This window comes from Chenopodium quinoa, unplaced genomic scaffold, assembly GCF_001683475.1.
Source record: "Chenopodium quinoa cultivar QQ74 unplaced genomic scaffold, ASM168347v1, whole genome shotgun sequence".
Taxonomy (NCBI): Eukaryota; Viridiplantae; Streptophyta; class Magnoliopsida; order Caryophyllales; family Amaranthaceae; genus Chenopodium; species Chenopodium quinoa.
Genome location: NW_018744080.1, coordinates 3,605,638 through 3,619,823, shown reverse-complemented (window position 1 = coordinate 3,619,823; position 14,186 = coordinate 3,605,638). Strand labels below are relative to the sequence as shown.

Here is a 14,186-nt window from a genome sequence, read left to right as displayed (position 1 = left end):
TGGGTATGTGAAACTTGTCTGAAACACATACCCACAATTTTAGATCAAAGTGTTGGACATCATGATACACTAACTTAGCTAATGTTGTTTTTCCGATCCCACCCATCCCCACAATAGGAAGCATTGATAGCTGACTAACATCATTGACATTTGTCAATATTCTTATAATGTCATGCTTAGCATCATCCCTTCCAATGATATTAGGTACATGGATGTATGAACTTCCATATAAAGGATTCTTGATGTCAACAGTTGAGTACTCAACTAGATTTTCAGTCAAACCGAAATCTTTTTTCTTAGCTACAATGTGCTCTAGTTGCTCATAGAGATCTTGTATTTTGTGACTCACATGAAATGAGAAAATGAAGGGGTTTGAGAAAATGACCTTCGTTGGCACTACGTTGTAAAGCGTCAAAGGCAACTTCATCCAAGAGATCATCAATATCATAAACAACACGCTTGAGATCTCTTAGCCAAACTTTCATTGCTTCGTTCGAGTATTGCTTGTTTTCAGCATCGTGGAGGACAACACAAATAGCAGTGAGCTTATCAGCTATCTTGTTGAGATCTTTCTTAGCTGACTTGGCCGCTTTTAAATCTCGGGAAACAGAGGAAATGACAAGATCACCGGTAAAGGAAGCGATCTTATCAAGTATGGATTTTGCAATCGGTAATATTATTGCTTCCGCCATGTGATATGACAAATGGAGAGTGGGAGGTGATATTGTGTAGGTGGAGGCAGTTTCATTTGTGCTCTTCAATTCTCATGATTGAATTAGGATGTTTTTCTCTTTCTTTTTCACAGGAAATTATGATATATTTTCAAAACACTTAAGTTTCAAAAATCGATTAAAGGGAAATTCAACACTAATATAATCTATTTAAGTAAAAATGTCTTATCGTACTGTCCCGTTTGATTGGATGTCTCGAAAACCCTTAACAAAAATCCAATATTTTTGTGTCTGATTTGTGTCCGTATGTCAACTTTGCAAGCTCTAGTTACACTTCTTTAAGTGCAGCCGTTAATTTTTGGATGTTGCACTTTTTTTTGGTAAAAATTTACTCCATATATTCTTATTATTATACTAGTTTTGTGTCCGTGCAATGCCCGGGTTGTTTATATAAAATTAAGATAAATTTTAATCTATATGTAATTTTTATAAATATATCATTGATACAAAATTAGTTAGGAATTGATGTATTTTTGTGACGATTTAAACTATGTAATAGACATGTAATGACTAATAATAATATAAATGAAAAATATATTCTAAAATTCTATCCAAATTTGATTATTTATAATTATGTACTAATTTTTTTTATCCTACAAATTGAATTCTATATAACTCTAGTTGGAAATGGTAATGCAAAAAAATTCTCGCGCCCGATCGGGCTGTGGTTCGCCCGACCGGGCGGAGTTGGCTAAGGAAAATAGGAGGGCTCTCGCGCCCGACCGGGCAACGGAGTCGAGTTTTGACGAGCCTGATCGGGCGGCTCTCGCTCGATTGCTCGCCTGTGGTGGGTTTTCTAGATCGCCCCGATCGGGCGGTGGTTCGCCCGACCGGGCGCGACACCAGGTCTGGAAAACTTCATCTCGCGCCCGATCGGGCCCGCCTTTTTTTTTCTTAGGTCGCTTTGTTTATTTGTTTCCTAATTTCGGGACACATATAAATACGAGCATTACCTTTCCTGTATTCATAATTTTGATATTATTGAACCCTAAACACATAAACAAAAACCTACCCTTTGAGATCTGAACAGTTCTTGAGCAATTCCACTCTTCGGGTTCGGGTGCACGAATTATGGGGAGAGTTGCGTTAAACTTGGGGGGCGTGCGTCATCAGGAAACCTGTACCGGTGGTGGCGTATTTCGCTTCTAAGGCAGTGGATTATTGTTCCACGGCGCGACTGTTAGTTTGAGATCTTCAATCAAGTATTTTCACTTTCATCTTCTCTATTTTTTGTTATTGGAATCAACAGGATTTTTGCCAACAACTCTATCCTACGTGGCACGACACTTGGCAAAGAGGTGAAACACCAAGTGTCGTTGTCTCGTCGCCTGGCTAGCTTTATATATTAGTTATATGATTTCTCTTCTTTCATAGTTTTGATTCAAACCTTCTTCTACATAATTATTATTTTCTGTCGTATTCATTAATTCTTTTCAATAAACTATTAACCCTACTTTTTTTCCTTTACAACTTTTTTATACTCCAATTACCATACTTAATGCTTATCACTAATTTTTATATGTGGTTGGCTACACGGCGTGACCAACCATCATGGAACTTACTTCATTAGTGTTGTAGGAGCTACTAGGTCACTTTTACATGGGTTACTTTGTCAATGTTATAGAGGTATTTCGATCAATGTTATAAGGTCTACTTGATTAGTATTACAGGGTTATTCGAGGGTTACTTTGTTCTTTTACAAGCAACCACATGATATGGCTAGCCACACACAAAACGCGTCGGCCTATTTTATATTTAAATTAATTAAATCACAGAATGCTATGTGTTAATCATAATATAACACTTGTATATAAATATGGTGAGAATAAACTTAGTTCAAACACATAATTTTTAAGGGTTTGACTTTGCGTTGACTTTTTTCTCTTCTTTTTCCTCCCATGGCGATTTGAATTTGCTGGTTTTCTTCAGCTTAGTTGAGTCTTAATGGCGAAGAAGAAAAAGCAATCTACTCCTAAACCCTCAAATAACTTGAATCATCCTTCCAAATCTTCTTTATCTCTATTGAATGATGGTGTTAATCGGTTGAATGTGTCTAAATTTTCTGGTTCTGCTTCGATTCCAGAAGTTGATGAGGACCCTGATGAACTTGTCACTCCTCCTTCTCATTTGAGTCGATTCTCAACCGAGAAGATTACTAGAGCTGAGCTGAAAGCCCTTGAGGATTTCCATGTCCGATTGATTAAAACAGTACCCCGTTCTACTGTTCCATTGGATCTCAGAGCTTCCTCGTCTGATCTTAATGCAGGTTGTGCTTCGACAGGTGATTCTAAGATGGCTGAAGGTAATCCTGTCCTCAATTTTGGATCAGTTCCTCGAATTCCAGAGACAGCAGTTCCTAGGGTTTCTGAAATTACTGTTCCATTGATTTCTGAGGTCGATTCTACTCCAATTGCTGACCCGATTCCTTTGGAGAATGATGTGGTACCTCCTTAGCCCAATTCTATTCCTGCTACTAAGCCTGGCATTGCTAAGCTCACAGCTAAGGGTTCCGCCCTCTCTTTCGTAGCTCCTGTGCTCAAAGATGGCAAGTCTGTTGCCATGTTACAACAAGCTGAAATTACTGAAGGTAATCTTAAGTGGAAGAATTCTGTAATTTTCTATGTCATAGGCTATTATCCTACTATAGCTGCTGTTCATAGATATATTGTTGAAAATTGGAGTGTTATAGCTAAACCTGATGTTTTTTGGCATGATGGTGGCTACTTTCTGATTAAAATGCAAAACTCTGATGATATGAATGCTGTTCTTAGTGCTAGTCCACATATGTTCTTTGGTAAGGCGGCTATTGTTAAGCCTTGGTCTGAGAAATTTGACTTTCATGCTGAGGTTTTGAGAACTGTTCCTATATGGGTTAAGTTACCTAACTTACCTTTGAATTGCTAGGGTGTGGACACTTTGAGCAGACTGGGAAGTTCCTTAGGAGTTTCTTTATGTGCTGATGAATGTACTTCAAAGCAATTGAGGGTCTCTTTTGCTAGATTGCTCTTTGAAGTTTATGTAACAAAGGCTTTACCCAAGACTATCTGGTTTGAAAGTCCAGATGGTGTTTTGATTGAACAAAAAGTTGTTTTTGAATGGACACCCCCCTTTTGTAGCAAATGTAACAAAGTGGGCCATGACTGTGCTATTCTTAGGAAGGTTCAACCTCAAAAGAAGCAAGTGGCTTCTAAGGAGTTGCCTAAGCAAAAGTTGTGGGTTTCTAAGCCCCAACCTGCTACTGTTCCTGCACCTGAGCCTAGTGTGCCTGAATCTGGGGGTAATGGCTCTGTTCATAGTGCTGGTGTTTTCACTCCTGCTCCAACTACTTTGCAAGCTAATTATGATGATGATTGGAGAGTGGTGGGAAGGGAGCATAGAAGTCATAGTAATCCTCCTGTCTTTACTAGTGTTCCTAATTCTAATACCTATGTTGCTCTGATTAAGTATGGGGATGGTGCTGGAGATCTTGTTCCTATCGGGGGTGATGGTAATCCCCCTTTGGGGTCATGATTATCCTATCATGGAATATCAGGGGTCTTAATGATCCCTGCAAAGTAGTTTCTGTTAAGAAACTGCTAGTTGAACATTGTGTGGATGTTATTGGTATTATGGAAACTAAGGTGAAATGTGATAAGAGTGTTAAGCTTCAGAAGAAATTTAGATCTGCTTGGTCTTGGTTTTGTAACTACTCATCTTCACATAGGGGTAGACTCTGGGTTGGCTGGTTACATGACAAGGTTAATCTTTTAGTCCTCTCCTCTCATGAGCAGTTCATTCATGTCCAAACTAGCTCCAAGGATCTTCAGCATCAGATTTTCTGTACCTTTGTGTATGGCTTGCATTCTATTCATGACAGGTTACCTCTTTGGGATGGTATTTCTAGTCTTGAAGCTGTTTCTGGGCCTTGGCTTGTTATTGGTGACTTTAATTCTGTTCTCAATTCTTATGATAGAATTAATGGTGATGTTGTCACTGATTATGAGGTTAACCATTTTAGAAGTTTTGTTGACAATCTTGATCTTTGTGAGCTCAAGAGTAAAGGTTCTTTTTACTCTTGGTCTAATAAGGGTCATGGTGTTACTAGAATTGCTACAAGGATTGACTGGGGGCTTGTGAATCAGGCTTGGTTTAACAAGTATTCTCATGTTGAATCTATCTATCTTCCCCCTTTCCTCTCTGATCACAACCCTCTTTTGGTTGAAGTGTGTAGATTTGTTGTTGCTAAGGGGAGACTTTTTAGGTTTCTTAATTGCCTAACTGATCATGCTGACTTTTGTTCTATTGTGGAAAACAGCTGGCATAGTGTTACATATTCTTCTGCTATGGTTACCATTTGGCAGAATTTAAAATCTGTCAAAAAGAACCTGAAAGATCTAAACACTAAGTACTTTGCTAACGTTGATGAGAAAGTTGATGTGGCTCTTGCCTCTTTGAAAGCCATTCAGGACCAGCTTGCTGTGGATTATTCTAATTTTGACCTTCATCTTAAAGAGGCTGAAGCTGTAAATATGGTGAAGCATTGGATGTATACCCAAGAGTCCATTTATAAGCAGAAATCTAGGATTGATTGGATTAAGCTGGGGGACTCCAGTTCTCACTACTTCTTTTCTGTTATGAAGCGCAGGCAAGGTAGAAATAGAATTGATTCTATCTTCACTGAATATGATGTCCTTTTGAAAGATCCTGTGCTTATTGAAAATGAGATTGTGGGGTTCTATAAAGGGCTCCTTGGTTCTAGTGCTAGTTCTCTTCCTGCTGTTGACTTGGCCACTATTAGGAGAGGTTCTCAACTCAACTCTAGCTCCATTGATATTTTGACTTCTATGGTTACTACTTCTGAGATTGATAATGCTCTAGCTCAGATTGGAGATGATAAGGCGCCTGGAATTGATGGTTTCAATGCTGTTTTCTTCAAAAAGGCTTGGCCTATGATCAAAACTGATATTTATGCTGCTATCTTCTCTTTCTTTGAGACTGGTGTCATTGCTAAGTAGTGGAATTGTACAACAATCACCTTAGTGCCTAAGGTTTAACATCCTTCTTATGTCAAAGAGTTTAAGCCTATTGCTTGTTGTACCATGTTGTACAAGCTGATCTCTAAAGTTCTCACAAATAGGATTTCTAAAGTGATGGGGATTGTTATTAATGATGCTCAATCTGGGTTTATCCCGGGTAAGCACATTAGTGACAATATTCTCCTGGCTACTGAATTGATCAAAGGCTACTCTCATAAGTTTGTTTCTCCTAGATGCATGATCAAGATTGACTTGAGGAAGGCCTATGACTCTGTTGAATGGCCCTTTTTGCAGACTGTTTTAGAAGAGCTTGGTTTCCCTCATTCTGTTGTGAAGTGGATTATGACTTGTGTCTGTTCTGTTTCTTACTCTATGATGGTTAATGGCTTTCCTGCTAAGCCTTTTTCTGCAAAAAAAGGTCTTAGGCAAGGAGATCATATGTCTCCTTTTCTCTTTGCTCTATGTATGGAGTACCTATCTAGGTGACTTAAGGAAATGACTGGGAATCCTAATTTCAATTTTCATCCTAGATGTGAGAAATTAGGTATTACCCACATGATGTTTGCTGATGATATTCTCCTCTTCTCTAGGGCTGATTCCATCTCTATTTAGCTTCTCTTGCAGGCTTTCCAGAAATTCTCTTGTGCTTCTGGTCTGATGGCTAATTTAAGTAAGAGTGAGGTTTATTTTGGAGGTATCTCTGATTCTGATAAAGATCAGTTGCAAACTGTTCTTGGTATGAGTAAAGGTAGTTTGCCTTTTAGATATCTTGGGGTGCCCTTGTCTTTTAAAAAGCTTACTGTTGCTCAGTGTAGGCCTTTGGTTGAAAGGGTTACTGCTAGATTGGATGCTGGACTTCTAGACACTTATCTTATGCTGGCAGGTTACAGCTTATCAAAAGTGTTCTCTTTGGTATTCAGGCTTATTGGGCTCAGATTTTCATTCTTCCTAAGAAGATTCTTAGGGAAATTGAAACTAAGTTCAGGATTTGTCTTTGGACTGGGAAGAACACTTATGCAAAAAAGGCCCCTGTCTCCTGGCATCATATGACTCTTCCTAAGGTTTGTGGTGGCTGGAATATTACCTCTCTTGGTGATTGGAATAAAGCTGCTATTTGCAAGGTTCTTTGGGATCTTGCTCACAAATCTGACAATATGTCGGTGAAATGGGTGCATACCTATTATTTCAGCAATAGGAATATTTGGACTGCTACTATGCCCAAGAAATGCTCTTGGGTTTTGAAGAAAATCTTGACTTGCAGAGATATTATTGATGATATTGGTGGCTGGTCCTCTATTATGGAAAATGGGAAAATGAGTATTGCTAAACTTTATGCCCGGATTCGACCACAGGCTCCTAAAGTAGGGTGGAAAAGAATAGTTTGCAATAACCAAGCCGCTCCTAAGAGTATTTTCATTACTTGGTTAGCTCTGCTTGACAAACTTGCCACTAAGGACAAAATTGTTAAGTGGAATGCAAGTTGTGATCCTATTTGTTTTTTCTGCCAGAACTCTTGTGAAACTGTCTCTCACCTGTTCTTCTGCTGTCCTTACTCTAAGACTATTTGGGAACAGATTTTGAAGCTTCTTAATGTGAAAAAAGCAGTTCAACCTTTTCACATTGAACAACAATGGATAGTTAAGAATTGCAGGAAGTCTAGCAGCAAGGGTAGAGTATACTCTATGTGTTTTGCTGAGGCTATCCACAGTATATGGCTGCAAAGGAATAGTTTGATGTTTACAGGTGACTGTAAACCTGCAGAAACTGTTTTTAAAGACATTATTTTTCATGTTGCTATTAGATGTAAAGGAACAGACAGAAATCTGCTTTTGCTTCACTGAATTTCTGGTGCTGCAATTGTCTGCTGTTTTCTGGTGCTGTTCTGGTTGGGTGGCAGCTGGTTCCTGGTCAGTTCTTTGCTTTTGTGCTGCCTGCAGTCTTCAGCAGCCTGGTTTTGTTGGTTTCTGGCAGCTGGTTGCTGTTTTGGGTTGTTGTTGCTGCTTTGTTGTTGTTGCTGTTCTGTTGCTGTTGCTGTTCTGTTGCTGTTGCAGTGCTATCTTGCTGTTTCAGATCTGCTGCAGGTGGTTTAGGGTGGCAGCTGGTGGTTTGGGTTGCTCTTGGTATGCAGGCAATACTGGCAGCTGTTCTGGTCTGCTGTCATACTGTCAGATGCTGGTGCTGCTGCTTTGTTCTGTTGTTGTTGTTCCTGGCTGCCGCTGTTGCTGTTTTCTGGCCTGCTGCTGCTGGTTTTGGTCTGCTGTTACTGCTGATTTTAGTCAGTTTTTGGTTTATTTTGTTCAGGTGTTTTGCTTGGTTGTTTCTTGAGTTGGTGTTTTCCCTCTTTTGTCTAGTTCTGTTGCTTTTGCAGCTGAGTCTAGGTGGGGGTTGTGGGGTTTGGTGTTTGTTACGTCTTAGCTTTTGTAAGTTGTAACTTACCATTTTGGTAATAAAATTCTCCATATTTACCAAAAAAAAATATGGTGAGAATACTCCTTTTAATTAATTTATGTAATTCCTCTTTTTTGTAGCTAAAATGTAAAATTTTATTTTACTATTGCATTAAAATTAAAAATTATTTGTCAAAAATTTTATTTTATTTTAGTAAAAAATAAATATAACCTAGAGAACTTAACAATTTCAGTATAAAAAATTGGAAAATTTGCCAATTACTACCACAAGTTAATACTACTTTGTAAATTACTAACGCAAATTAAAAAAGTTATGAATTACTACCGCAAAAAATTTTAAAATGTTACGATTACTACCAAACCCCCATTAAACCCAACTATGACGTCATTATATCACTTTAACCTAACAGCAGCAGGGGAAGAACCTAGTAGCAGCTTCTGTTTCTGTTTTTTTTTATTTTTTTTTTAATTTCTAAAAAATCTGGGAAAACCTTGTTAAAGAATTTGTGCCTAAATAGACATGGTGAATGAACCTGTTTTGATGATATTTGTTGCTAGTGTATGTACTGCTCAGCTTCTGCGTTGCTGTTTTTGTTTTTTGTTTTTTTTTTATTTTTTTTATTGAAATTGAATCAGGGAAAATCGTTTTGGATGAATTTTGTTAAGAAAAAATGGTGTGGTGCTAGTGTTTTGCAGGTGTTTTCATGGCATTTTTTGGCCAAGTTCATGCCCCTTTAAATAGAGTAATAACGACTAATTTATGAGTCAAAGTTAAGATTTTTTTTTAAATATTAATTTTTTAATTAGGTATGGTTAGTGATGAGTTAGTGGTGAGTTAGTTCACCTGAAAATCACTTTGAGTACCCAAAAGCAAAGCAAAAAAAATTGAGTACCTAAAAGGTGAAAAAAGGAAGAATTGAGTACCTACTTGTACTCTTAACTCCAACTTTTAAATTACACAACCATCATATGTATGTCCAACATATACAAGGGTCATGATGCCTAACGATGATACTTACCTCAATATCAGTAATATCATATTCCTTTAACATTTGCATACTCAGTCGATTAGGGTTGGTGTTGATAACGTGCTATAAATTAGAGGAAAAGAAAGAATAAATGACGAAGATGTATAGCAAATATACATTGTCCATTCCATTTTCCATACAACATATATATATACATGAGATCATTGTAACTTCCTAGTGACACTAAGAAGTAACCATTATGAGGAAATAATAAAGCTTAATAGGTTACAAAAGTATAATGAACATACATTAATGTATATTTCATAACATTAAATCAATTATTGAAAACCAAGTTATTCCTGTGCACAAAAAAAAAAAAAAAGTTATTCCTTTTTACGATGGACCATTGTCTATATATTGCACCATCAAATTATCCACCTTCAATAATTCACACCAAAAAAAATTTATAGGAAGGCTCATGTAAGAACCCTCCTCTATATAAGAACCCAATCTTATATAAGAACCAATCTCAGCATATCTGTAATTTTGAGAAGTTCGTATTTAGAACATAGAAAAAAATTTAGAACATTGGTAAAATTTTAGAACATAAGCAGAAAAAATTTAGAACACAAGCAGAAAATTATAGATCATAAGAAAAATAATTTAGAAGATAGCAAAAATTTAGAACATAAGCAACCAAAAATGTTAGAACATAAGAAAAATAATTTAGAACATAAGTTGAAAAAATTAATTTATAGGATAAATAAACATTAATAACATAAGCTGAAAAAATAATTTACAATATAGGAAAAAATTTAGAACAGTAGCTGAAAAAATAATTAAGAACGTAGGAACAAATTTAGTAATAATCTATAAAACAATTTAGAACATTGAAAATAATTTGGAACATCAGTAGAAAAAAATTTAGAATACAAGAAAAACTTTAGAACATAAGCTAAAAAATAATTTAGAACATAATAAAAAATTTAGAACATAAGTTGAAAAAAATAATTTAGAACATAGGAACAAATTTAGAACATTATCTTAAAAAACAATTTAGAACATTGAAAAAAGTTTAGAATATACGAAAAACTTTAGAATATAAACAGAAAAAAGTTTTGAACATAAGGTGTTCTTACATAAGAAAAGGTTCTAATATAAAGAGGGGTTCTTACCGGATCCCTCCCATATATATATATATATATATATATATATATATGTATTTGGTGAATTTCCTCTCATTTGTTATATAATATTTAGATAAAATTATTAATCTTAAGAGATAATATTTATATTTAATTAATTGAAGCTTTAAAATATTATTCGTTAATTTTGCCTAAGTGGTATTTGAAAAGTTCTAAACGAATTTATAAATCTCTTCTTTATTTTAATTGGCTATAACTAAAATTATGCAGTACAATGATATTTTAACACAATAACTCAAACATTTTTAAAAGTACAATCAAATAAACAACACAAAGTTTCATATGTGGCTGACCACACCGTGTGGCCAGCCACAATCAAATAAACAACGTACAATGAAAAAAAAAAGTTTGTTACATGTAAAACCCTCACTTTAAGAGTAAGGTAAAACCATATAACTCCTATAAAGCATTTAAAGGATAGATACATAGCATCAATCATTATATCATACAAAAGAACGACTTAGACGTATATATATATATGCCCTTAAGGCCTTGAGTATTCAAATAGATATGAGCCATTAACAATCAGACTAATACTTTCTCCAATAGCAAAAAAAAAGTCGTCCCAAAATCTGTAAAACAAATAATTGCAAAAACGTCAACAACACATCATAGTTACAGAGTATACTCTTAGAACTAATGAAAATCATGATTTATAATTCTTCCCCAATTACCTTAGTTGTTAGTAATATTTAGGTATAATAGAAATAATTAAGTAAAAAAATTTAAAAATTAAAATAAATCCCTTGGTAGCTCTTTTAATTGCTCACATCCATTGATATTAAAAGTTTCCAAATTCAATAGATTGCAAATTGTATTTGGAAGTGATTTCATGATGGGATTGAATGACAAGTCAAGATATCTCAAATGCTTCAAGTTCCCGATCGACTTTGGCAGCTCTTCAAACCAAAGACCCTCAAGATCCAAGATGCGTAAGCAGCTGAGATTGGATATAATACCCTCTAGAAAGGACATGCTTACATGTTTCATTCTATAACCAAATCGATGGTACAAAATTTGAATATAATTTATGATCTTTCACATACAAGGACAGGACAAGTGAGCAAAACATGGTTTTAAGTGAGATGGTAATTTATCATAACTTAATTTTAGTAGTGGTAAAACATTACCATAATGTTGCTTCAATTTTGTAAAACTTTCCATATCGTTAATTCGTTGCCATTCCTGTTCGTCCCTCACACTTCTTAATACACTCCCCAAAGTCTTCACAACAAGTGGGATGCCATGGCATTTTTTAACAATAGACCTGCCAATTTCACAAAGTCTCGGATATTTGCCTTCCTCGCCATCTTTGAATGCAAGGTGCTTGAACATTGACCAGCAAACTTCCATTGGAAGACTGTCCAAATCATAAGACGATTCAAATGTTTGAGTGATAGAAGCAACCTTGGAGTTTCTTGTAGTGATCAAAAGTACACTCCCCGAATTACCAACAACTAGCACATCCTTAAGCTCTTTCCAACTTGCAAAATCCTCGACCCAGACATCATCCAACACTAGCAAGTATTTCTTCCTTCTCAACAAACTATGGAGCTTTTTCACCAATATACTCATATCTTGGTTTGGAGTACTATCACCGGTACCATCCTTCAAAGTGTCCTCTATGATCTTGGGTATGTGAAACGTGTCTGAAACACATACCCACAACTTAAGATCAAAGTGTTGGACATCATGATACACCAACTTAGCTAATGTAGTTTTTCCGATCCCACCCATCCCAGCAATAGGAAGCACAAAGAGCTCACTAACATCACTGACACTACCCAATCTTTTTATAACATCTTGCTTAGCCTCATCTCTTCCAACAACATCAGGTACATGGACATATGAGCTTCTATCAAAAGGATCCCTGATGTCGGCGGTTGAGTAGTCAACCGGATTCTCAGTCAAACCAAAATCATTTTTCTTAGCCACAATGTGTTCTAGCTGTTGACGGAGTTCTCGTAATTTGTGACTCACATGAAAAGAAAAAATGAAGGGGTTTGAGGAGGAAAGATAGTACCTAAGCTTGCGGCGAAAACGACCTTTATTGACACGGCGTTGTAAAGCGTCAAAGGCGACTTCATCCAAGAGATCATCAATATCATAAACAACACGCTTGAGATCTCTTAGCCAAACTTTCATGGCTTCGTTCGAGTATTGCTTGTTTTCAGCATCATGGAGGACAGCACAAATAGCAGTGAGCTTATCGGCTATCTTATTGATATCTTTCTTAGCTGACTTGGCCGCTTTTAATTCTTTGGAAACAGAGGAAATGACAACATCACCGGTAAAAGAACCGATCTTCTTAAGTATAGATTTGGCAATCGGTAATATGATTGCCTCCGCCATTTTTGACAAAGAAAGAAAGAGAAATGAAGTAAACAAGAGTGAAGTGTAGAGAAGAAAACGAGTGAAGCAAACAATGAAATAGTGAAGAGAAATTGAACTAAATTATTGTAAAGGAAAAAAACATAGTGAAGTAAGAAAAACGAGTGAAATAATTTGCTGACAATTTCTTCAATATCATGTCCGAAGATAAAAATATCCGTACAAGGTACAAAATGTTGTCATCGTTATATTGACACAAATGCCCTCTGACTTGTTTTTCCGTTGAAGAATTGAAAATGGGTTTTTTTGATAAGTCTTTTTTTGACAAAGCCGTTGATAAGTCAAATATTGATATGCTTGATTTTTCTTATTTCTCTCCTCTAATTAACTATGGGAAGAAACGCTATTTATGCCACCTATTATTATCATACACCGTCTATTAACTTGCAAATTTAGGTTCAAATCTTAATTAACACTCCCTACATCTCATCATAAGTGATATATTCCACTTTTTTCACTACTCATATACGTAGTATTAACTTTGACTTTAATATTTTACTAACATAATAAAAATTTATTTTATCATAAAAAAAAAATTATTTGATTGGTATCAATATAAAATTTCATAATACAATTTTTTTTATAATTTTAATTAATTTTTAATTATAAAAAACCTTGCCTTTTTTCATAAATAATGCTCGCAAATAGTCATTATTCCTTTTTGCTATGGACCATTGTCTATTGCACCATAAATTATACACAAAGCAGGTTTAAGGCACTACAAATTTATTTATTTTCTTTTTTAAAATTTTTTTTGAGGGAAAGGCACTACAATATTGAAACAAGCTAAGGGAGATCACTCACTTTCTTTAATGTGGGACATTTACCTCACTCTTATACCACTTTTTTTCTTTGTTTTCATCAAGAAATTCCAACATATATAATAATCAAATCTCCAAAAACGATTAAAATGCAACTTCAACAACAAACCAATTAACGCGACATAATATGCTAAGATCAATAATAAACGAGTAATTAAATGGATAAAATCAAAGACAATAAGGGACAAATCTGATTATATATTTACATAACTAAACTGAGAAATGACCGATCTCTATTGAAAATACAGTAGAATATAAGTGATTGTATGCGTGAATGAATGAAGCTAAGCTATTACATGTAGGAAAACTTTTGTATACACCCGGTTTACACTAGTACTATTGTATATCGAGCGGTACAAGGGTAACTTTTACCTAATTTTAGGGAAACTTTTTGCCTTTTTTTGGGTAACTTTAAACATAATACGATTTTTATATAAATAGACAACAAGAAAAGTTTTACAATGGTAATTTAATTACGTTCAATCAATAATAATTGATTTTTAGTCATTTAAAATGTGATTCTTTACTAATAAAGCGTAGATAATTTTTATTTGTATTGGGTTACTTTTATACATATTGGAGTAACTTTTATTCATTTTAGGGGTAACTCTTGATCACTTTAACCTATCTTTATAATGGATGTACAA

At 35.3% G+C, this 14,186-nt stretch overlaps 1 protein-coding gene across 1 annotated transcript; it reads right to left on the bottom strand.

The window, feature by feature from the left end:
* Nucleotides 1–11,365: 11,365 nt before the first annotated feature.
* On the bottom strand, nucleotides 11,366–12,679 carry LOC110691604 (putative disease resistance protein RGA3). Its single transcript, XM_021868559.1, has one exon. The coding sequence runs from the start codon at nucleotides 12,677–12,679 to the stop codon at nucleotides 11,366–11,368; it is 1,314 nt and encodes a 437-aa protein (XP_021724251.1).
* Between the last annotated feature and the right edge of the window lie 1,507 nt (nucleotides 12,680–14,186).

Coding starts and splice junctions, on each gene's coding strand:
- LOC110691604 (XM_021868559.1), bottom strand. CDS start 12,679: ATGGCGGAGGCAATCATATTACCGATTGCCAAATCTATACTTAAGAAG.